Source organism: Poecilia latipinna, unplaced genomic scaffold (genome assembly GCF_001443285.1).
Source record: "Poecilia latipinna isolate Pla-1442-1.1 unplaced genomic scaffold, P_latipinna-1.0 Scaffold237, whole genome shotgun sequence".
NCBI classification, from domain to species: domain Eukaryota; kingdom Metazoa; phylum Chordata; class Actinopteri; order Cyprinodontiformes; family Poeciliidae; genus Poecilia; species Poecilia latipinna.
In genome coordinates this window covers 570189-595714 of record NW_015112853.1, presented here as the reverse complement: position 1 = coordinate 595714, position 25526 = coordinate 570189, and the positions used below count along the sequence as shown (strand labels likewise).

Here is a 25526-nt window from a genome sequence, read left to right as displayed (position 1 = left end):
ACACAATGAAAAAATAAATAATAAAAAAAAAAAAAAAAAAAAAAAAAAAAATATATATATATATATATATATATATATATATATATATATATATATAGATATTCAGTGATTGTATGCTAATAGGGATAATGCTTTAAGCAGCTGATGTTCTTCATTACAGATGACAGGACAATGATCATTTGGATGAATGTTCAGACTATGGGTGGGACAGAAAAATATAGACCAATGAATGAACAGATTTAAAAAAAACATTATGACTTATGAAAGGAAAAATAGATGGATTCGTGAACTAGGCTGACTAATTGGCAGACAATTGTCAGTCATTGCCAGGAACAAAGACTGGAGAGTTTGCCATTTTTCTATTCCGTTTTACTTTCTCAATAATTATGCAAATCTGCAAAAACATTTCAATGAAGTCCTGCAGATCACATTTGTTGTAAGTGAAACCTCTTTGCTCTAATCGAAGCATGTCAAGGGTAGATGATAACGCACGTACTTTGAGAGCCACCGTCTCTCCCGCGGCGTTGGTGGTAGAGAAGACCTCCCCAAACGTTCCTTCACCGATCTTCACACACCGCTTCATACGGTGAGGGAGAATACACTCTTCCCAGGACAGAGGACACTGCTGGCCGCACTCGGCGTACACTTTTTCAGCATCCGTCAGGTCTGCGTCTTCACACACAACCTTAACAAAAAATAAATCAATAAAAACTATAACATTATTCCATAACATGTCAGTAGGCGTGTGTGGTGAATGTTTTACCAGGGAGTGCTGGTGAAGCAGCTGCGCCTGGAGGCGTTTGGGCAGCGGGGTGCGTAGCGGAGTGGTAAAGAGATCCTGGCTCACGTCTGGTAGCCTCATCTTTAGGGGAGTGCAGGTCACTGACCCGGACACGCTCCTCGGAGTGAGTTGCACTGATGAGACGAAGAGAAGCGGGAGGTGGGGGAGGTCGGTCAATCGCAATCACATCTGAATATTTTGCGTCGCACCACTTAGGAACGCTGTGAGATATTGTTACCCATGCTTTTGCGATGAACAGAGAGTGCAGCTTTGAGGCGGCTCCAGGTGTGTTTGCTGGGTGTGAAATCAGTCAGCAGAGATGGCAGGTTGAGCGGATTCGTCCTCAGCGGAGTGGAGAAATTCACCGCCGCTGCCAGCAACTCCTATAAATAAAGCGTGTTCACTTCGTAAAGACACAATTCCTGCTTGGTTTGTGATTATCACAAGCACTTAGGACAAATACAAGTAGAGAACAACAACAAAAGGAATATATTATACTGTGAAGATGCATCAGCAGAGACAGACAAATCGCTCAAAAATGATTAGAAGATGGACAAAACTTAATACAGGAAAACCATGAAAGAAAATCTCCGGGTGGCTGCAGCAGACTTCCAGCAGGAGAACCCAAAACACAGCAAGAGAGAAAAGAGAACCAATTTGCTCAAAGCATGTTGAAGTGACAGAACAGCCCAGTCCCAAGTCAAACGGAGAATTTCTGACTTGGAAATTCAAAGTATTTCTCTACGAAGTAGGAAACTGAACAAATTTTTTTTTCCTTGTAGCTCAACCTCAGTTTGGTCTGTTGCATAAAATATCAGTGAAATTAACCTCAGTTACTGGAATGTGACAAAATGCAAAAAGGCATGTGTGAATATTTGCACTGTAGCCGTCACCAGTTCTGACTCGGATGTGTGTGTGTGTGTGTGTGTGTGCGACTCTCACGTTTGTGTGCTTTGACATCAGCTCGCTGATCCTGCAGTCCACAGCTGTGCTGGTGCCCTGCTTCTTCCTGAACGCCTGCGCTCCAGCAGCGCCCTTGTTCTTCCAGCGGCTCACGCTCATTCCACTCACGCACGCCTTCCTCGCCGTCCCGTTCCTGTCTGATGACGGGCTCCTCTGTTTGGGGGCCCGAGACCCCTTCTCTCTGTTGGGGAAACCTTTGACGGATTTTTTGACTTCTTTGTTCGAGCAGACGCTTTTTGAAGCGGTTTTCAGGGAGGTGGCATCTTCGCTGCACTCGCTGTCGGAGAACTGACTGGTCTGGTCATCGCCGGATGAGTCCGAGAAGCTGGTCAGAGATTTAAGCGCACCGTCTTTAGGCTGCAAAACGTCTGTCATCTCTGAAAGGGAGAGTTTCTTGACTTTAACAACAGCTTTGGAGGTCAGCGAAGCCTCATTCAGCTCTGAAATGTCCGATGACTCTGCCTTAGCCTCTGGATTGTGTTCATGCTCCAATCCTTGGAGATGCAGCTGAGACAGTGAAAGTTTCTTTATCTGAACCACGCATTCCTTTGTACATATTGTGCTCTTTGCCGTTTTGGCCTCTTCATCGGTTAACCGTGTTGGTGCTACTCTGGCAGCTGGTGATTGTGTCTCCATTATTCCCTCGTAGCTGTTTTGAGCGTCATCAACACAAATCACAGACTCCAAGTTCTCCCCGTTTACTTCTCCGCTAAAGAGTTCAGGCAATTTCAAAACATTCGCGACGTGGTCATCACTGGCTGAATCTGCAATGTCCAGATTAGGAACTGGTGGCCCATAATCACTGGTTTTATTGGTCGTTATGGAGAAGCTGCGACGAGCCGATTTTTCTGAACAAAAACCAAACGTTTGACTCCACTTTGTGGACGGAGGTGCTACTTTTGATTCTGGGCTCGATAGCTCCAAGCAGGATGAGTAGGAGGTCTGACTGGAGAGCTGAGTCATGGGGATGAAGTTTAATCTCTGCAGCTGAACTGCGCAGGGCTGGCTCAGACATCTCTCCTTCAGAGCCTCGATCAGCCACTCCAACCTTCCTGCTGCAGACACAAACACGCTGCTGCTTTCAATGTCCGACTTCCCACCGTCCACGTCTCCGCGGTGGCATTCGGCATCAATGCTGCAAACCCTTCCGCCTGACTCGGAAAATAAATCGAGAGACTGTTCCTCATTGTGATGCAGGTTTGCTGCTTTCTGCAAGGAAAGCGACGCCGGAAGTTGCAGTGAATCCGGACCTTCTTGGAAAATGTTCGACACGCCTATAGAGCTGCCCAGAGCAGACGGAGGAGAGGCAACCTGACTCTGGAACTTTGGGTGTCTTCGCTTGTTGAAGTTGGGCATTGAGGGCGTGGAGCAGAAGATGGGTTTGCTCGGAACGCATCCGAGGCTGTTCTCTGCCAACTCGTTGAGGGAGATCTCTCTGAAAGGCTCCGTGGTCCTTGGAGCATTCACTGAGTTCTCTGCACTCGACAGGACGAACACTGGAGGGGCCCTATGTCTCCTGGAGGCATGTTGATTCACACTGGAACCAAATGGTCTGGAAGTGAAGTCATCTGACGAGTTGAGCAAACTGACTGCAGCTTCAGGAGGTTTGGTGGAAGCGGCACGTCTGCGACGGGTTATGAAGCGGCCGGCAGACGGAAGGCGAACACTAGAATAAGGAAGAGGAGAAACAAAGAGTGTTTGCTCTGTGCCTTTTGTGAAATTCTTATTCTGTAATGTTAATTTGTGGGTTTTGGATTTATATTTATTATGTGCTTTATCATCAACATGCCTATGGAAATCAGCCAAACTGGTTATAATCTCGTATATTTACACGCAAGTATTCATTATTAGGCATCGTCCCATTTTTTAAAAAATAAAGTTGAACTTACATTTCATAATACCAGACACCAGCTTACCACATACCTGGAGTCCATCTTTGCTTTTGCTTGGATTTTTTGCAGTTTCGGCACAGATGTTTCGCTCTCACTCTCACTGGTGGTAGAAACCGCCCGACCTCTCCGTCTTGTGAACACAGGTACAGATCCTACTTGTTTTGACCTGATAAAGTACAGATCATGTCAGAAAGGCAGCAGGGCAAGCAGAATTCAGAACACCTCACGAGGCTAAGGGAATTTTTTAAGGCACGGTACAAGGAGCTGAAATTGTTCTAACCAACTTAAAAGCATGCTAGCAGAAAATATTTACATGACTCAAACACAGACCTGGTTGTTTTTCTACGCTTTGTGGGTAAAGGCGGCTTCATGATGCTCTCCCCATAGCTGCTGGTCTCCGACGGACACAGAACGGCCTCCTGCTTACTACTGGACAAACGTCTGTTCTTCCCTCTATGTAACAGGAGGTAAAAACACATTATATCAGCAAATACTGTGATTATTAGACCAAAAACGGTTGAAAAACATGAATGTGGTCTAGTGGGATCTTATGTGACAGAGAATGGGAGAATACACTTCATTAATCCCCAGAGGGGAAATTCACAAAAAAACAGTTCACAGAAACACAAAGTTCTAAAACATTTAGAAGAATAAGGAAAAAGAAATGGCTTGGTAATATTTTCAGACAAATTAAGACCTGGAAAGCTTTATGATCGAGCTGGCCAGAGCTGACAGGAAGATGGACAGAGCTAAGTCCAAAAAAAACAAACAAAAAAAAAACTGATAATTGCAGTAAAAGACTTGAGACTGAGGGGGAAGTGAGACAACAAACCTAAACACACAGTCAGAGCTACAATGAAATATTTCAGATCAGTGAATATTTGTGTTAAAGCGCTCCAGTTAATGTCCGATTTTCAAGTTGTAACACTTGAAAATTGATGTTTGCAGACGCTCTGGATCAACATCTGACCAAGCAAGAGCACATTTGCAGAACAGCATGGGCAAAGCTGGCAGACATATCACAACATACGGCTGTGGTTCCAGCAAAAGTTTTGACTCAGACAAGCCCAACTTTGTATTCTATCAAATGAAATCCTAATAAAACACACTGACATTTGCACTTGTAAAGTGACAGAATGTGGTTTAATTTAACAGGTGTTAATACTTTTCGGGGGCACTGGGAATAATATCCAATGAAAAGAGAATGAAACTGAGATTATTTTTCTCACACACCGTGTTTTCTGGCTTGGTGCCGGATTAGTAGGAGATGGGGGAGTGTTCTCCTCATCACTCATGTTTTCCTCATTGAAGCTCTTCTCATTCAAGCACAGCATGGCTTTTTTCTTGGCAGGACGGTCTGCTCTTTGACCGTCATCCCTTTTGTACTTCCCCCTGTAACATTACAAACACGAGAAGAGAGGGTGTTCAATGCAGAGGTGTTGAAACAAAAACAAACAAACAAAAAAAAACAACAAAAAAATATTACAAGTTCCTATCAAACTGTTATGGTCCAATCTCACTGGATGATCAGTGAGCTCCCAATCTCTAGGTGAGATTCTGGATTAAACTCATACAAAAAATACATTTGAGAGCTATTGACTTTGATTTTTTTAAGTGAATCTTGCAAGCTTCAAGCTAAGGAGTTAGCTTAAAAAAAGACAAACTAAAGTGACACTTTATGGAACCTGAATGCAAATTAACTGAAATGAAAGTCCATAATTTTCCAGTATGAATTATGCAGGTTTGCAGAATTAAGTCATAATATGCACTCAAAGATATACATATTGACTAAAATAATTACCACCGTGAAAGGTGGTAATTAAACACTTCATAATTACACAAGTCGAGTCCAGACATTTAATTTTGTATATGATATTTGACTTAGTCTGTTGTACTTTTCAAATATGAATAGTGAGAATGTTGGAGCCAGGATGAGGCCTTGAACGCACCGTGCCTTGCGGGGTTTTGCGGCCTCAAACACAGATAAGTCGTCAGATGACGGGGTGCTGTCGAAAGCCTTCTTTCGGTCTTCAGGAGAAATCCAAGCCGAAACCTTCCGCCTCAGCTTACCGTAGGTTTTAAGAAACATTGGCTCAAATGGCTTCATGTTTCACATAAATTCAGCTAAAGCCCTGTTTAGGATCTAAAGTTGTCAAAATAGAACAGAAACGACGTGAAACCACCTAACGTTGCTACAGAACAAGAAAGAAGTTCCACTTGAGAGCTGATTAAATTATTAACACACTTATGCAGTTTTTAAACAAATTCTAGCAGAATTACTTATTCAAGTAAGAGGAAAAGCACCTCTTACGTGTGGAATGAGTCTTCTCTCCATCGAGACATCCAACAACCGCTTCTTGTTCAAATTCCCGTAACAACGCTGATTGGTCAAAAACTCGTGTAAGTGTCACTACAGCGCCACCATATGGATCGGAGTAATTATAAGGTGGACCAAAATATAGCAAATATAGGCAAATGTAAATATTACATAGAAATGTTAGAATAAAAAGTGAATTATATTTTTATCTCATTAATTAATTTTAATAAAAACAATTTGATGATGACATCTTTCTGTCCATCCATCCATCCATCCATCCATCCATCCATCCATCCATCGGTTCATGACAACATAAACTAAGTACTGCATTAAATAAATAACCCATTAGTTTTTGAGTCATGGTTTTATTACAGCTGACATTAAAAAATTAAAATAAAGAAAGAAATAAACTATTTTTCTTACTTTATAGAGGAAAAACACATCCTTTGTTTTACTCAGAACAATGAACCCTGTATTTACTAAATAACTCTTGTTTAAAAAAGAACGCTCTTGGTCAGTGATTACATTTGGGCTGTAGAATGAATCCAACCTGACAATGTGTGTAATAATTTGATTTAACCACCAGAGGTCCTTACACTACCACACTATTCCTGTCTGTATTTTCAAACCCAAACGTTCAGCAGAAATCTTTCATTGATGTGAGGAAGAATCACAAAAAATGTTTTTTTTTTTTTTGTTTTGTTTGTTTTTTTACCATCATGAATGGATTTTATTTAAGATTTACATCTAAAAATCGAACAAAAAGAAAGCAAGGATGAAAACATTTTTTAATATTTTTAAAAAAAATCAGTCTGTAACTGAAAGGAAATCCAAGAAGGACTTCAATGTACCTCCATTGCTTGTAATATCACAATGAATATAGTTTTTCAGTGAAATCCTCAGCTCAGATAAGGTGTTTACTTCTTAGAAAAAAATACTTAAGCTTAAGATAACAAGCATCTGTGTCATAAGAGATATTGTTATACTTAAGTTATACTTAGATACATAATAAATCACACGCGGCTGTAACATGTTAAAAAGGAAACACATCTGTATCCTTTTCCACAGCATTTACATTTCCTGTTTTTCACTAAATTTATTGTCACATTAACAGTTTTGTTCTCTTTGCCTTGTTGTTTTGGAAGGATATGTTCATTTCCCTTCTTTTACCACATCCTATTTGTGTGCTATTAGAAAAAGAGAGGCCTTTGCAACCTTTAGAGCTTCATCCAATATTCCTGTCCTACGTTGACAATACTTAGCAAAGAAAGTAAAGAAATGTGTGCTTGGTTGATTATATTTCTTGGCAATACAGTTTATGAAATCTGTTTATTCCCCTTTAAATGGCACCAGGTTTGTGGAGTGCTTTGTATGGAATACAAATCAGTCCTGTGCGAAATTGAGCCACGATTATTTAAAAAATGGTTAAATAAAGTTTCTTGGTGAATCAGTTTAAGCAAAAGGAGACATATTTAGAGTTTTGACATCACTATTACATTCCCATTATTTCAAAATTGCCATCTCGGCCATCTTACTTCTCGAAGGTGCATGAAGCAGAGAACTCGGTTTTCTTCATTTTAGGACTCCGATGAAAGCAAAAATCTGGCTTCTGTCCTCTGCTCTGCCAAAAAGACGACACCAGACAACACAGGACCATTGTCTTCCTGAGATCACATGCTCACCTCCGTCTCCTCATATTGGTCTGACTTTCTTGAGACAAAGAAACAAAGAATTGTTTTTATCAGCCAGTATGGCAAAAAAAAAAAAAAAAAAAAGTTATTTTACCCTCATACACTTGAAAATTATATCAATATCTGTGACAAAGACAATCAAGTCAGTCTTTAATTTCTGCTCATATTTAATAAAGCTTTTATGTGGAAAAATGTTATTTTTGACTGTACTGACAATAGGATATATATTTTTTTATTAACTTCACATTTGAACCAATAAAATTCTTGCCACTGTTAACAACACAAAGCTTTTACATGTGCAAATACTGTGAGGGCAGTCTTTATGTACAGCTTTGTATGTGCCCTGTTCCACTGTGAACATGTCTTATTTCTGTTTTTCTTATTAAAGCTTCTTCTAAAGGTTGCTGCTGAAATCAAAGCAACCCTGCACTGTAATAATCTCCAGCAGAGGTATTAATTTCCTCGTCTCCGTCAGTGAAGGGTCAATAATTAAAAAGAAAAAGTAGGATTGTTTACTTCCGGAGCAGCGTCCCTCGGTTCCTCCTACCGGAGATCAGCTGCATCTGGGAGGGAGGAGAAGCGGAAAGAAGCCAGGAGGAGGAAAAAAGCGGAGGGGAGGAGAAAGGAAGAGGCAGCAGTGGCAGCAGCAGAGCCCACCGAGGAGTACGCGAACCCACCGGAGGAGCAGAGGAGGTGAGTGATGTGCTATGAGGGTCATTTTTCGCATGAATACCTGAAAGTTGTTTCGCTCTGAACGCAAAAAAGGGAGACAAGAGAACGCGGTCAACTTTATTTCTTATATACGACACCGAAAAGCGGAGGAATCTGAGGGGGGCCCGCTGTGTTGCAAACAAGGTGGAGGGAGAGGGAAGGACTCGGAGGCTGCAGCGGCAGATGACTGGGTGTCTCTTTACATGACCCCGCTGCAGCTCCACTCACTGCGTCTGCTCCTGTAGCTTTTTTTTTTTTGGTGAGTTGTTTCTGAACCGGAGAACGAGACAGTCGGAACACAGCCGGGTTAAATGAACGCGTTCACCGCTGAGCTTTTAACACTGGCCGGACGCACCTCTGTTCCACGCAGGACACGCACACAGCGGCGTGCGTGGAAAAAATATCCCGTTTCCGAGAGCTCCGAGCTCCTTTGAGCTGCTCCGGTCTAATTCTAAGCAAAACACCACCAGGCTACAACTACATAGTTTTCTGTCATTCAGTCCATTTTTAATGCAGCAAAACTAATTCCAGCTTGTATATGACCTATGTGTACATCCATATTGTTTAGGTTAACTTTAGTTGTTCTATTTCTTTTTCATAAAAAGACAATCGTGGTTTAAATGCATGTTTTAACTTGTTAAGTAGTGTTTATGATGATGAACTACTGGGGCTGGTAGATTAGGTGTTTCAGAAGAGTTATTTTTTAAGAATTATTTTTATTTGTTTTGACGATCATTTACTTACTATAACTATGCACTTGGTTAAAAAATGTACTACAATCTAAAAACAAACAAACAAACAAACTTATTAGAATTCATTTATAACTTGCGATTGCTACCCAAATCATGTATGTACATCAAAAATCCAGACAGTGTTTTAAAATGGGAAATTTGTGGCAATCTTTTACTTTCCTCAATTATTATTAAAACTTGTGAAAATCTCTGACCCAGAATCACCCCAACATTTTGTTCAAATGTTTTCAATAAATGTCTCTGACGGTTGATCTTTCTTTTTAGCAGCTAGAATGAATGGCTGGCTTTATTAATGGCTTGTAGTAATTCTTACATTCCCTCTAAAATTTGTTTCTGTTAGTGTACATATGGGATGTTTTCACCATTTAAAGTAGTGACAGAGAAAACTCTGGTTTGAGACAAGTGATTAGGCAGCCAGTAGAGTAATGGCCAAGAATTTAATAGCTAACAATCCCAGAAGGAACACTTTTAATAAAAATCCAACAAAAATCTTTCACTATGTCTAAAAAGATCTGTCCTACAAAGCTTAGTTTAAACACATGCCTCATAGTTTTTAAAGAATATTTCTTTTTAAAATAAACAATAATGATTGTTTCTTGGACTCGCTCACCAGCGACGCTCAAGTGTTGCTCAGATCTCTGCTCCTACTTGTTTTTGTCCTAACAGCATTTACCTAAGATGCATGCAGCATATATGGACACATATGGCTACAAAGTATTCCACAAACCTGCATCCTACCCTTGATTAGTTTGATTTAATAAGGAGTTTTCTTAAGTGGAGGTCTAACAATAGCTTGCATCCTCTTTGTTTTGATAGGACTCTTCTATAATTCAGCTTACAACATGCTTTCTACTGTTGTAATATTTGGCTCTTAGCGCCCCAGGCAGGCTGGAAGCTGCAGTGTCCAGTAAGGTGTCGGTCCATCAATTCTCTTTCATTTTGATGCCGTCTTAAAATTTGGAAAACATAACATACCTCACCCCACATGCCACGGGTGCAAAACTGCTGCAGGCACACAATGCTAGTATAGAAAAGTTTAATAAACAAATAACCTCCGAAATGACTAAATATGCTAGTAAAAGTGTTGCAGTCAAATTTTTGAGTTGCAGAATAACATAAAGATAACAATGCATCCGGAAAACCAGGAAATCACATTGACAAAAGTGGAAAACGTGAAGCGCTGCAAATACTTTCTGAATGCACGGTACTGCACAAAGTTCAGCATTTTTCCTCACTCATTTCCGAAAGTGAAGACCAAAATCTATACAGATTCATCACATGTCGAGTGAAATATTCCAAGCCTTTATTTCTTGTAATTTTATTGATTATGGCTTACAGATAATGAAAACCCCAAAGTTCTGTGATGGAAAATTAGAACACTGCGAAAACGTTAACTTCTGGAAACTCGTGTTGTTACACTCTAATTGGATAGTTAACTGAAAACACCTTCAAAGGTTTCCTGAGCCGCCAAATAGTCTCTTAGTCCGGGTTAGGTTTATGGGGAAGTAGTCTTATGTACAGATGTCCACAAGACGCCTTTTGAAATCACAGAAGCCACAAAAGGTAATTTCCCAAAGAAAATGGCTGTTCACAGATTTTTCTATTAAAAATATATCCATAGAAAGTTGAGTGGTAGGAAAAAGTGCACCAGGGAAAACTGCTAACACGGCCATTGCTGCTCAAGTACCCAATTCTAAATATTTAGTTTGAAAGCAAAAAGGTGTCTTGGTGTTTCTTAAATCAATTTACCAAATCTCTTTTACAGTTTAAACAGGTTGTTACTCATTTGTAATGCGTTTAAATTTCACCAGCTCGCCACAAATGACTGAGCCTCGTGTTTTCTCCACTGTAGCTTTCTCTGTAGGGCTGCAATTTTAGCACCATAAATGGCGTATTGTGAAATGAACAGGGAATACATAACAGTGTTTCTCTTGACTTGCACATAATACCGGAGCAGTTTGTTGCTGTATGGGCTGCGCAGCCCCTGAGAGCGAGGCCAAGGCTTTGCATTGGTGCTTGGTGCTGACTGGACCCCGGCTTGCTTAATCGCTTCCACACTTCCTCTGCTTCTTTTCTTGCCAGGTCTTTCAGATAATACACTTGTTTGTTTTATGCAAAAGCGAAGTCGCTTATCTGGTTGTTTATGTGTTTTCATTTGAATGTTGTGGAAAACCTTCCTGTTTTTGTTTTCTTGCTGGTAGGGAGGGGCTGAACGGAGATCGTATGTTTTTGTTCCTTAGCCCTCTCTAAAAACTTGCAGGAGCCCTGATTGGCTTTCGCACGGGTCGGCTTTGTAGCTCATGTTGAGTCTGTTGTGTGTTTTTGACTAAAGTTGTCAAAAACACCATCTACCAAAGGAATTGGCTTTTTTTTTTTTTTTTTGGACCGCGCCGCTGGGATTTCTTCTCTCCCGCCGTGCCTCTCTCTCCTGGTTACCGTGGCGCCGATGCATTTGTTTTTGCATCACATTTGCACTAACGCGCGTCTTCCCCGCGCGTACATTCAGGAGTTCATAAAACACAACAGTCTGAAAGCATTGTGAAAGAAGCAGAATGTGATACACTGAGATTTTTAAACATTTTCCTCCTCTATTTTATGCAGTGATGATAATCTGCATGTCAGGCTGTGGTGGTGATCTTTCTGCATTCTTGATTTGTTTATGCTGTGGCTTTTGGTTGGCTTGGTGAAGTTGTGCAAACCACAAAATTGAACGTGTCAGTGGCTGCTGCAACCACCATAGTGGAAATGCAGCACTGTCATCCTCTTCCTGCACCGTCTGTCTCGCCTCCCTTTCTGTCCTATCGGCCTCCTCTCCAGTCTTCTGCTCTTCATTCAGACCTGGCTTTAGTCTGCATGATGTCATTGCTGATTGCTCAAGACTCCTGGGTTGTTAAGTTGGTTTATACTCGGCCCCTCGTTCTATTTCCTGCCCCCCTCTTCCTCCCTTTCTCTCTCCCCGACTTCATCCCTCTTTTCCTCGTCACGAACCCCCTCCCCCACTCTGGCATTTTTCTGTACGACACCAGGAGTTGCTGAATATGGAAAAAGTGACTTGGACATTTATGGGCCGAGTTTTGGGCCAAGCACTGCATTCTGTTCCCTGTGTGCCTGTTTGTTTCGCCCTGCACTTATGAAAGTGCCTCAGTTTGTAAAGCGGCCCCTCCTGTGCATAGTTTCTGTCACCTCTCTTATGTGGAAAACGGAAAAAAAAAAAAAAGAGCACGCGGGCACCTTCGAGCACAAAACACATCTGTGTCAATTAAATTCGTTAGCTTGTAAAACGTAAAGCCGTCCTCTACTTCTCTTTGCAGATTGAATGTATTTGTTCAAAACAAACAAACCTATACTGTTATAACTTTCTCTACTTTCTCTCACTTTACAACCAAATATTAATTTGTATTGTATCAAGGTTTTATGAGCTAGACCAGCACAATGAAGCACAAGATATGGATAGAAATGTGGTTTTAATTCCCCCCCCCATATGAAAATATTACAGTTGCTCCCTCCACCCCCCCTTTTTCTTTGAGAGCCCCAAAAGAAATTCAGTGCAACCAATTCCCCTCAGAAGGAATTGGTTGCTTGCTTACACACAGGTCCTCCTGTGTGTAATTTAATCTCAGTTTACATAACGTTGTTCTGTGAAGGCCCCAGATGTTTGACAGAGAAAATCGGCATCGTGAAGTGTAAGGAACACAGCAATTATGTTCTTAAAAAAATACGCCAAACTGTGAACATTTTTTCTTTGGTTTTAATAATTTATATCGGCAAACTAGCATTGACCACACATCTCAGAAAAATGGAGAAAGTCCTCACCTCAATGCTGGAGGCTTGGACTTTGATTTTTTTCCATCAACCTTTTCTAATACGGTACCTCAGAAAGCGCATAAAAAACGTTTATTGAATCGTGGTTGTTGAAAGGCTTGGTGAGAAGAGAGTTAATCACAGAAGCAGCAAAGAGGTCCCTGGTATTTTAGGAAATCCAGACATCCAGAAATGGGAAGTTGATGAAGCTCAATGCGGACGGTATTGGAAGAAAACCTGTTAGGAGGCGCTGAGCGTTTGAGGCTGAGGTGAGGAATCACGTTCCAGGAGTAACTTGTTCTTTCATTACAAGATCATTCAAAGTTCTGACCTGAATCTAATTTAGAGTCGGTGGTAAGACTTGAAAATGAATGTTTAGACTCTGACCATGCCATCTGACTGATTATAAAACTATTTTGCAAAGAAGAAAGGGCAATCGTTTAAGTTTCTAGATGTGCAAAGCTGACACAGACATACCTCTAAGAAACTTATGATGTCAACTTTTACACGTGATTCTAGAAATTATTGACAATGGGGGATGAGGGTGGAGAAGGGATGCATAAATGTTTTAGGTTTTGGATTGTAAGTAAAGAATATGAGGAAACCATGTATAGTTTTTATTTAAATTCCCAGTTGTTGGCCACTTTGTGTCAGTTGGGCAAATAAAATCCTAATAAAACACATTTGGAGTTTGTGATGAAATTTGAAGGTTGAAGGGCTTGGAATGCGTTTGTGTTTGGAGTAGAGATTTCCTAGCCTCGCGGCCCCAGCCCGCGAGTCTGTGTGTGGCCGAGGTCATGGACAACACCTAGTGAGAACTCTCAGAGGTTTGCATGTGGGTGCACGCTTGCTTCCCTGTGGGTGTGTGTGAGAGTAATCAGATAAAGAGGGCAGAGATCAACAATCGCCGCCCTTTTCCCCCTGAGAAACAATACTACCGATTTACCATGACCAAACTACGTACAAACGCAGATGTTGGCGTGGATATATATATATATATATATATACACAGTATTTTTTTACATAAATATCAGATTAAGAACAACAGAGAGCAAATGCGTCCCAGGCCTGTCAAGTTGACGAGATTGCTGCACTGCAGTTTCTGCAGATTCATAAGCTGCTGTGGTCCGGGAGACTGTAATGCGCGTTGTCAATCCTTCTCTTCGCTTTGTCTTTCTACCCCTTATCGATGTTTCTCAATGGGGTTATTGTGCTCACTGTCAGGCAGGCTGGTGTATGTGTACGTGTGTGTGTGTGTGTGTGTGCGCGCGTGTGCATTGTTGTTGCAGGGAGCAGACAACCGTGAGGTGTGTTTGAACAGAGAAGGAGCACAGAGGCCCTGTTCATCCTGCAGGCTGTGAATATGAATGATAGGGCCCCCATCTCCCTCCCCTCCACCCAGTCTGTCCCTCTGTCTGTCTGCTTTGACAGATTTTCACCCACTTCATTTTCTGTTCTACATTGCATCTTTGTTTTCTGTCTTCATATATGTGTGTGTGCGTGTGTGTGCGCTATGACAGCCCTCACTGAGCAACTGTCTTCTTGCTGTCAAATCTGTATTGAAAATGACTCATGAGTATGCATGTTGCTCTGCCTGCAAATTACCTGTGCAAGGCAGACCAGGATGAACTTTTTGCACACGAAGGCGGCCCCCGCCTCTTCGACTCCCAGCAGAGGCAGATTTATGTTCCCACCCGGTGCACACATGCTCACACTTTCTCATCCACTCTCTGTTTACATGTTTCTGTTTCTGATGTTGTCTTTTCCGCATCGCTGCACTTTCGCATGCGTACCCCCCCCCCCATTGTTGGCGGTTCAGCTGCGTAAGGAGTTTTTCTTTTATTTTACCTTCCTCCCTCGCTCTTAACTCTGACTTCATGAACACAAACATATTGTCATCAGAAGTGGAGGCTCAAACGTGATGAAAGAGGCAGTAAAGGCCAAAGCCACTTGGTGCCTCTGTAAGCTGGCCAGCTGCAGCGAGTTTGACGATTGCTGTGGTGTCTCAATGAAATACTTGAGCGTTCTCCAAAGTAATGAAATCTAATCTTTTGCCAATAAATAGCACTTAAGCACTGTTGAGGTAGGAAGGTATTTAATTCAATTCAGTTTAGTTTATGTATATCAGATATCAGATATACAACCAGCACGGCCTCAAAAAGGAATTTTACAAGACGGACAGATCCAGTTTATATCCAGAAAATATGTAGTCAGTCCAGTCGAGTCGTACGCAGTTACAGACGTTCCAATTTAATCCTGAGAAATAAAACTCAGCAATCAAAATCAGTTTATTATGGTAACTGATGAAGCTTTCTACCACAGAAAACGCATCACACTGCATTGAGTCACTGACTTTGCAGCAACGTCTCTTGAACCAGAATGTAGCAACAGTAAGCATATGGTGGCATCCAGTTGTTAACTGTACAGCAATCCTTCATGCTTACAATGCAAGTGCGCAGAGTGGAAAAGAAGCTTATCTTCTATGATTGATTCTGATATGTTTCTGGTTCTTTTAGGTTGTGTGAGAGAGCAAGACCTGAAGCAGATAACGGAAAGGCTGCAGCATTGCTCGTCTTCACCTCTCATGAGCTTTCAGGCTCAGTTTCACGGATCTTAGATTGTGAAATTTTGACTGGAAATGTCTGAGCTAAAGGAGGGCTTTGCATGCTTCAAGACAGAGTCGGAGATATTTGTTTTGTCTTGCTGCTGGTCATACTATCTTCAATTACGTGATTGAATAAACTTTTTTCATTGCTTCACAAACAAACAAACAAACAAACAAACAAACAAACAAAAAAAAACAACTGAGACTTGAAATAAGCCACAAAATTCAGATGAGTGCATCTGGAAACATCTTTCAAATGTGTTTTTTTTTTATTTGAAGATTTAATTTGGATTGCATCTTGTTAAGAGAAGGTTTTCTGGCTTGTTGCAGCTAATTTTAGAGATGTTGTAAGGGTTGAAAAATCAAGGCTCTTAGCTCACTGGGTCAAAATGTATGCCATCTGCATACAATTATGAATGCTTTTATAATCTTTTACATGTGGGAAAGTAATACTCCCCCTTAGCTGCAGCTGCAAGACACTATAACAGAAAACAAAACAACAAATGACTCAGATGAACTCTGATGTCAACTTTTTAAAGAATAGTGACTATTTTGAGTTTAAGATCTCATAGAAAGACAATGTAGGCCTGCAAGGATTTATCAGTGTAATCAACTACAGAAGAAAAATATGCTACCGTTAAATTTAACTGCTGGTACTTCTCTTAACCACTAAAGACAATTTTTGGGGACAGTATTGTTTCTGTTTCGCGACATCTAGTTGAATGCAAACTGTGCAAGGCAGAGTTGTGTGTTCATGTTTGAACTGCTGCAATGCACGACCACCTGAAAGGCAATCACACAAACTATGGGTGGGTACCTTTCAGTTCATTAAGACAAACACTTCACACCAAAACACATTAATCATTGTGTCGCTCTTGCTGAAGATTATGACATTATGACTATGAAATGGACATCCCCAAGCTTTTATTTACTTCATGAAGTCCAAGGATTTACTCCTGGAGGTCCACTGTCTTCCTGATAACTTGCATGATTTATTTATTTTTTTTAATGATCTCACACAAGGAAGCAGTGTCGTCTAAAAATATTCCATAGTTGTACTTCTAATTAACTTCAATGATCAGTCAACTTATCAGAAACTTTCAAAGCTATGACAACATCACGTGGGTTTGCTTCGCTTATGTAAACCTGTGACTTTAAAAAACAGAAATAACTTCTCTATTGAAATAGAAAGCATTTTAGTAATCCCAGTGACCCACTGACTGAATCCCACTGACTTTAGTCTGACTTGATATCAAGACAGTGAGGAGAAACAAACTTCAGATATATATATATAGTAGAAAGCACTCTGTAGAAACAGTTATCCTCAACAATGATTTCTTTCCTAGATGGAGAGTATATTCCAGTGGCATTCACAACAATGCAACAAAATTACTCTGGATTCTCCCGATGGCTGGCTTTAAAAGCTGTGAGAAAGATCACCCAAACGGGATCTCACAGATAAAGATGTTTTGCTTCAAATGTCACGTTGGTGCAATAAAAAAAGCAAAGAGCTGTTCCCTGCAGTAAGCAAGCCATTTCTGCTTTTTATGTCACATTTTATGTGTGTTTTAGTTCGGTCCTACTTGGCCTCAGACTGAAATGATTGTTGTGACTTTTTCCTCCTCGATGGAGAATGTATTTCAGTGACTGTATTGTCTTTGCTTAAGCTAACTGTAGCATAGCCTAGTAGCAAGGCTTATCTCCAGTGCCAAGTGCTGCAAAATAGATTGCTGTCAAAGTCTGTTTCCCCTCAATCTTATTCACAAAGGCCATTTGGATTGAATTATTCCCAGAAAATGTCTGCAGCTCTCTGAATATACTGCCACTCTATGAGACCAGAATCTCATTTTCCAACATGTGCAGTGCTGGTGTGCAGTCAGCATGGTAACAACTTTTGTGTGGCCACAGATGTCTGCAGAGGCGCAAGGCAGCCAGATTCCTGCAATCAAGAAAAAACCCTTCCTGGCGAGCTTCAAGTCCACTCGAAGCCAAGGCTCGAGCTCGAGCTAAAGGCGCATACGTGTGAATTATCCACCAGCAAAATGCGACACTGGCAGGCAGCTAACTGTCATTACCTCAGGTTTTATTGTGTGTTTTATTGTGGACTTGTTAAGTTCTTCTGTAGAAGCGATAGGCTTTATACTTCATCAAACTAAGTACTGCTCTTTTACACATGAATGAAATATCTGATTTGTCAAATGATGCTAAAAATGGAACCCATGGCAGCAGGATATTTACGTTCAATCTCATGCTTGGCAAGTCACAATTTCTTTTCAAGCTGCTTCTACAAGTGATGGCTTTACTAACTTAAAGCAAAGAGAAAATACTTGGTGTATCTGCCCTTCCTAGATAGTGTCTGAGTGCATTTTTGTGCCGTTGCTCTGTGATCTTTTACGACAGACGGAGGTTGAAGGATCAAAAGGATAAAGCAGAGCAGCAATATTGTTCCAGTACATTTAGCCTTCCTGTTATCTACTGAAGCCTTCTCCAAGTCAGTTTGCTTCCCCCTCTTTTCAGGAAAACATCTTCATGGCTTTCCACATTCGTAGTAAAGGAGATTGAATTTAGGCAAACATGTATGTTTTAATTTAAGTATTTAAAAAAGTGGCATGTCAAAAATTACAGCCTTCTTGACAATGACTAGAAGAATCTTTTTTGGCATTATAGCAATCGAATGCTTTTAGTTACCGAGCAGCTTCGTGTTTGTTTCTACTGTTATTTTCATCTTTGTCTCCACGTCTGCTCTGGGGTTGGAAGTTGCCTTTGCCATCACCCTAATCCTCCCTCAAAACGTTTTGTAGGAGATTGAAGTTGGGTCTCTGGCTGGATCATTTGAAAACATCAACATCACCTTCAGTCAGAAGAAACATTAAAGGAGGAATTTAAAACTAAACCTGCCAGGTGTATGATGAATGTCCAGGCTTAAACGTAGTAAGGGAATTGTGGTATCAATACTCTTAGAGTGATTGCTTTCTGGCATATTTTCTATTACAGCACCATATTCATACCAGTTGGGGATTTATTAGTCTGTTATCCCAACATCATTCATTCTCACCTTGAAGAAATCATGGCTAATTTGCAATATTTCTTTTTAATGTGTGGGAAATAGCACAGTGATTTGCATACTGTAGCTTAAACCCACAGACTTGCTGCATAAAATATAATTTCACTGTATCCCACCTGATGTTTGCATGCAGTGGTTTTTGTATAACAGTAATAGTGAATATAAACGCTTCAGATTTGAATGTGTGTACTTACACAAGCCTATATACAGTCCTACTGTTCAATGTTTGATTGCATTAATTATAATTTGTAACTTGCACAGAGAAGGCCTCTGTAGCTCTGCACAGTCTGTGCTGTTTGTCAGATAAGACACAGCACCAACCAGTGAAAGAGCCCACATAGCCTATAATTTTCCCATAAAACGTTAAAATATTGCATTATTTTCATAAGCAGTAATTACAAGTAGAAACTAAAATGCGGTAAACTGCAGAACTTCATCTGTAACTCAATGTTTCTTGTTTCTTCAGTAATGTGACATAAATATTAGAAAGCCAGTGCCAACGTTACCTAATGTTGACTGCTTGAGCTGCATTTTTATGCCTTTAGTAATGTGACTTGGTAAGAGCAATATTTAAGCAGCTGATCTGATGTCTGCACACTGATGTTTTCACAGCTGCTTTATGTGTGTTGCTAGACCTGTCAAAATAATCAATAAATCAATTAATTGCATGAAAAATTAAAACAAACTCAGTTACTTACTTTAGCATGATTTATCATTTACCTTCCCCCCCTCTGGATGATAAAAGTCTTCAGTTTGGTTCTTTGGTCTCAACTAGCCCTGTTTTGAAGGACAGTTTTGTTTGCAAAGACTTCAAAATTAATTTTATTTGTTTATTTACTTTGGATATTTAAATTGTCTTCCAGTGCTGGTGTTAAATGTTCATTAGAATTTGAAGTTTACTGATCTTCTAGAATGTGCTCTTGCATTATTGTTTTACCATTATGTTACTTTAAAATGGTCTCAAAACAGCAATATTATCATTTATCGCAATAACCTCTGGAACAATTTATCATCCAGAAAAACGTGTTATTGTGACAGGCCTACGTGTTGCTAGATCTGTCTTAATCAGATTCCTGTCAGACATGAACAGAAAGCTCAAACATGATAAATCACTAATGGACTCGGTGTCCATTCTGGATGTAATGTTGTGGTTCCTGTGTACAATTCAAACCCCTTTTATATCAGTAATTTCACAGGGTTTGTTGATGCAGCTTTTGTCTTGTTGCGTTTGGCAGATTTGCTTTTATTATTTTGCCCATAAATTAAAGTTTGTTTTAAACAGTTCTTTGCATGAGTCAACTTGAAGGCAATGGTTTCACAGGTCCATTTTTATAGTTCTTGTCACAGCTTAATCTTACTATACTTAGTGCACTAAAATAAACTGCGTTTCACCATCTACTTGACAGATTCATTACAGGGTTTGTTGCACTGCTGCTTTTTCACCACAGGCTGGGCTTTTATAATCATGTCTTGATGTTAAAGTTGATGATGTTGCCCACCTCCCATGTGAAACATTGAGACATCCTCCTCTTTACTAGATGTCTTAAGGGCTCGCTGCTTCCTGCTCTTCCTTCTGGTTGGAACAATTAACCCTCACGCTGAAGGCCGAAGCCTGAATTGAATGAAACACATTCCTGCTCTGTGAATGCTCAGGATGTTGGGTCACAGAAACCTTGAATCACAGCTCCAGTCCTTGTGGTCGTTTAGGTTTCTGACTCGAGTCGCTTTTTGCATTTAGACTCAACTGAGTCACTGGGCAAGCATGTGATGACGTTCCAGCCTCTTCATGAAATCTTTACATGGAATTTATTAAATAGTAATGCAGCTGCAGATTATATCATAAAGTTGTTACATTATCAGTGTGCCAATAATCACAATAAGCACTGTTTGCAGGATATATTAGGTTTTTATATAACGGGACATGCGTTAGCAATCTGCAAATAATTTATGTGGCCATTCATTTTTGATGAACAAACTTGAAATAGTTTTAAGTTGACAAAGTTCTTAACATTGCTAGCGGCTTGCTACGACATAATGCTATATTTAGAAGTTCTGTAGCTAGCGTTTACCTTTTAAGAAATAGCATCTGAAAGTTTTAACCCTCCATGGTCTTAATGTCCGAGTTGGGAAGCGAGGCCTGGCATGTCCCGTCAGACCATCAGTTGCTGAAACCACACACACAAACAAAATGTTTAAAAGCACTCGGGGTCAGTGCGACTCCACCGGACCTTGCACAGGGTAAAAAAGCTTGTGGGGTCCAATGAACCTGTCTCCTAAGAGCGCAGGAGAGTTAATAGTATTTGTCTAACATTTTTAAAGCAGGTTACCTAAACACTAATGCACTGACTTTAGCTCTGTTGTGCAGTTTTTTTTTTTTCTGACAGTTTTGGTTTGGAGGCTCATTTGTCTTGAAATCTGAGTTCAGTCAGAAATGTTTGTTGCACATTTTTGGTAACAACATTAAAAGGGATGGTCAGAAAAAGAGGAGGAGGAAACGATGACACGAGGAAGAGGATGGATTAAGAGCATTAGAAACCCAGCGACTGTTTTAGTAGTCTTGTTGGTTTCATTGGCAGACAAGGGTCATTCTTTCTCCCTTGAGTCATTCTTTCTGATCCACTAACTCTGCCTTGATATCTTTTTCTCACATGCTAGCACACTTTTATGTAAAATCTTATTTCCTTTCAGAGATTAAAATCTAGAAAATCTGCAAACTTAGGCTCGGCTGTGATGCTAAGCCAGTCTTTTGAGATACAGTTTGCATTTTTTAATGTAATGTGATTAAAAAAAAAAAAGCATGTTGAAATCACTGACACTCATAGACTAAGTGCTGCGTCGTTTATGTCTAGACCTCCCTCTCCTCTCGGATGTCCTGCCACATCACAGCTATATATAGGATGGGTCTCTGTGCTCCCTCTGGGCTCGCCTTGAATCTGACAAGCCTTTTGTGCATGTCTGTCTGCCTGTCTGCGTGCTTTTGCTTCAAGTGGAAGACTTTTTAACATGGCTCCTCGTCTTGTTCATTGTGAAATGAGAAAAGTACAACCACAGGGAATTTTGCTTCAAGAGCTTTGTCTAATAAGAAAACAGAAAACACAAACTTGCCTTGTCAAAGTAAAACTATAACCTTAAGCAGATATAAGCACTTGGACAGCAGTTTATTTGAAACGCAGTAACGATCTTGCCTTAATAGCATCCAACTCTCTTTTGCCTCAGGTGCTGTTTCTTAAGCACAATGGGCCACGCTGTCTTTGATTTTAATAGTGTAGATGTTTTTATGCTGCTCTCTTACGGCAGGGTTTCTGCTCAGAGCGCCGTCTGCTGCAGGTAGAACAGTCTGAGTGGCAAAATGATGTTATCATTGGGGTATTGCCAGGATACACACACAATATCTGTTAAACTTCAGGCAAGTCACTTTTTTTTTTTTTTAAATGTGTATGATGGTCATTGTTGTAAAACACTTCGGCTTATTGGGAATGATGACACGTTTGTAGGGATTTAGATTTGATTTAAGCGCTGCTAGCAAGTGTTGCCTTTAGCTCTTTGAGCTTGAATAGAATCTACCATTGTGCTGAAGCAAAATAGGCAACATTAAAAAAAAAATGTTTCCGTTTAAAATAACTTCATAAAGCTTTCATACTTCTATGAGTTATTTGTAAATACCTCACTGTCGCTAATAATTGGAGTTGCAGAGGAAATACTGAAATTGCAATATCAGTGAGTTGGCTCTTGCAATTACAAAGGACTGCTTGGACACAATATTTGAATACTACAACTCAAGTGTCATGCATCTACATTCAGCATAATGGGCCAGTTAACTTTAATTTCCTAAAAAACTTGGTTTTTAGTTAGGATCTGATCTAAAGTTGTTGAGATAGAATAGATTATGGAGAGTAGTGGGGGCCATTGTGTAATGGTTAAAAAAAGTAAAAAAATAAATAAATAAATAAAAATACAGGTTGGTGTTGCAGAGATCTGACAGTGGTTAGATATGGTGCATTCAATAAGTGGATAGAGATCCAAATTTGATATTTAACATTTCCTGTCAGGTGGTGTTGTGCAAGAAAGAAAAAACAACAACAACAAAAAAAAAACTACATTGTATTGCAGGGTGTAAAGATGAAAAAAAAAAAATCCAGGAAAAAAAAATCTGTGATATATGTATATATATAAAATATAAAATAAATACCAGCAGGTGTACTCCTGCTGTTAATTAGTGCTTTCAGCAGTGGGGTTGGGAAAGAGTTTCCTCATTAAGCAAAGTGGACTTGCTTAATGAGCAAGTCCATAGTATGATAAATGGTGTCTTCCATTTATCATACTTCTAAGAGATAAAAGATAAATGGGAATGTTGCAGGGTTGCATTACACACACAGTCACCAGTTTGCCCGAAGCAGGATAATGTTTGACGCTTTTGTTGCAAATGCCCCCCCACCCCCTCTTTATCACAGGATTTTAAGGGATTGACTTGTTAAGTGTGTCAACAGCCTTTTATTCTATTCATCTTGGCCACATAAGAAAGTGTTGACTGATGCAAGGGAGTAAATGTGAAGAAACTCCTTGTTTTTGTCCAACTGATTAATTTTGGTCAAATAAGCCTCTCATTTCTTCCTTTTTATGTTTTATTTGCCTTGTCATTGTTTCAGCTCATAGTTTGCATTTGGTCAAAGGTTACTGTGTGCATAGACACACGTGGTCACAATTGATCAGCACTTGAAGGTGTTTCAAAGGGGCACGGTGCATTCATGTGTGCTTTCTGCACTTCTTTTGCCCCCAGTTACCCTCATCCACTCAGACATGCCTGGGATTCTTTGGCACACCCTAAAAATTCCTCACGCATTTCTTTTTTTTTCTTCTTTTGTTTGTGGTTATTTTTTTTTTTCTCTTTTACTCCCCCAACCATGAAAAACCATAACAGCAGTAAATGATATCTTTAGCTGTGCGACTACAGCACATTGAGGCACTCATTTATTCAAAACACAGAATGCTTGAAGCCTTGAAGTCTCCTTTTAACTTCAGCTCCACAAGTGCAATTACAGTGCAGCTATTTCTGCCCTTCCTTCACCATCGCTGTAAGCCTGCTGAGAAGTAGGTTCAAACTGTGGGTTTGTCTCTGCAAGTAAGGCCTCGGTGCGTGTTTGTCTGTACACAGGGTGGTTTGTTTAGGCTGACGTCTCAAGCAGAGTGTTGCTTTGTCTCTGTTATTTCCCGCTATTGACCAAACTCCCTCCATTCCCCCTAAAGCTTCCGCCATGAGCTGTGAAAGCAGGACCACGACGGCTGTTTTTTCCTGAGCTTCTTCCTTGTTTTCATCCATTCATTACAAGCACAAACTCACAATTAACAGGTTGCTGACGTATGGCAAATTCAGGTAAAATATGCGTGCATGTATGTGATTAAAGTAGACAATAGGATGTGAAAGGAATGCATTTTTAGATTTTATTTCCTGTTCCACAGTTAAGATTGTAAATAATTTGTCCGTTCATCCGTCCAATATATAAGAAACGCAGAAAAAAAAAAAAGATGTAGATGTTCAATCTCTGGACTTCTTACTCAAAAGGAGGTTGTCCTGACCTCTACGCCACCAGTCTCATGCTCTTTATGTAAGGCTATACCCATATTAGCAGCTTAGTCAGTAGTGGTTCATATGGAGTCCATCATATTCAATAAATAATCTATTCTGGTTGTTTGTTAGGTTAAAATCACATTTTGACAATAACAAGCTCTAATCAGGTGTTAAGCATACATTTCCTTAAGCCTACATTTTTGTATTAATTTTTTTTTATTGGTCTGATGTAATATTTTAATTTGAAATGTCATGTTATGATGACATTTCACTGTGATGATTAATTATGATGACTTTCACTGTGAGTGGAAAGTCATCATAATTAACAGAAAGGCTGTTCAAATCAAACCTTCCATCAGTCATTTTGTCCTTCCACGTATTAATCAATTCACTACTTCTCTCTGTGATTTGTGGGTTAATCGTTGACTTTGCCTTTGCATTCCTGGCCTGGTATCGTGCAGCCCGAGTACTTTTGCTTAAACATTTAAACCCTAGGAATTCGTAATTGGAAATATTTTGAACTTTAACTTGAATTGTTTTGCTTTCTGTTGATTTTACATCTCGCATTCGGATGAATGTTCTCGGCTGTGGATTCGTTGTTTTCAAGCCACGCGGCCTACAAGTGTTGAGGAGGAACGGGGATGAGGAAAGCGAAGAAGCCAGCAAGTTTAGCTTTGGGTTTCTTGTGGAAAAATGTTCCATCCAACCTGAAAAGCAAATAGGCTGAAAGATTAGTGGATGATTCAGTGTGCAAATGTTGCAACAAATCTTTTAGAGCATCTGCTGACTTTCTGCCATTTCCTTCTTGATCCTGGATATTGTAGATGTGCTCAGACCCGTTCTGTCAACACAACAGGATGACTCCTCAGCTGTTCTCAGCGTGTGGTAAAGAAAACAAAGTCAGTTCTCAGCATACTTTCTCCGTCACGTCTCGCTTCCCGTGTGCCGTAGACAGACGTTCTCCTTCCTGGCCTTCCTGGTATTTCCATCTGCGAGAAAGTTTTCTGTTATAAAACCTCCTGCTGCCAGTTAGGTGTGAACTGCAAAAATAAAAAAATAAAAAAAAAACCTCCTGACCTCGCTGGTGTTTAAAGTGTGAAAACACATTTTTCTGCCTCTGGTTACTTAAAGATCTGCCCATGTAGATTTAAATTAACAGAAAGGCTCATAAAATAAATCTGCAATGCAGACTCTAAGCCATTTACTGCTTTACATTAAAACCAAAGGACTTGAAATCAATTCCTATTAATGCAAAAAGTTTGTGTCAAGTAGCTGAATTAGCTGAATTTCAGCTTTGGTAAAGAGTTGAGCTGTGAGACATTTCACAGCTCGGCTGCACACAATTGTATTTTTCTTTTGCTGTCATGTGGCATCGTAATTGAA

At 40.1% G+C, this 25526-nt stretch overlaps 2 protein-coding genes across 7 annotated transcripts in view; one reads left to right on the top strand and one right to left on the bottom strand.

Annotated features, from left to right (window-relative positions):
* Positions 1 to 6048, bottom strand: part of haspin (histone H3 associated protein kinase) — a 12470-nt gene extending 6422 nt beyond the window's left edge. The window contains exons 1-9 of one of the 6 annotated variants that reach the window (XM_015032316.1): positions 5941 to 6048; positions 5586 to 5779; positions 4870 to 5028; positions 3967 to 4089; positions 3668 to 3802; positions 1724 to 3410; positions 1020 to 1164; positions 764 to 915; positions 497 to 697 (exon numbers count right to left, since the gene is read on the bottom strand). In XM_015032316.1, coding sequence (XP_014887802.1) covers positions 497 to 697; positions 764 to 915; positions 1020 to 1164; positions 1724 to 3410; positions 3668 to 3802; positions 3967 to 4089; positions 4870 to 5028; positions 5586 to 5743 — 2760 coding nt within the window. In that variant the 5' untranslated portion in view covers positions 5744 to 5779; positions 5941 to 6048. Of the gene's footprint in view, positions 1 to 496; positions 698 to 763; positions 916 to 1019; positions 1165 to 1723; positions 3411 to 3667; positions 3803 to 3966; positions 4090 to 4869; positions 5029 to 5585 lie in introns of all 6 variants that reach the window. The other 5 variants (XM_015032321.1, XM_015032320.1, XM_015032319.1 and 2 more) reach the window with 5 other exon arrangements.
* Positions 6049 to 8236: 2188 nt separating this feature from the next.
* The window catches only part of apbb2b (amyloid beta (A4) precursor protein-binding, family B, member 2b), a 54421-nt gene continuing 37131 nt past the window's right edge, over positions 8237 to 25526 (top strand). Inside the window, exon 1 of the mRNA XM_015032266.1 lies at positions 8237 to 8337. The gene's annotated coding sequence lies outside the window, so the exon portion shown is untranslated. The remainder of the gene's footprint in view (positions 8338 to 25526) is intronic.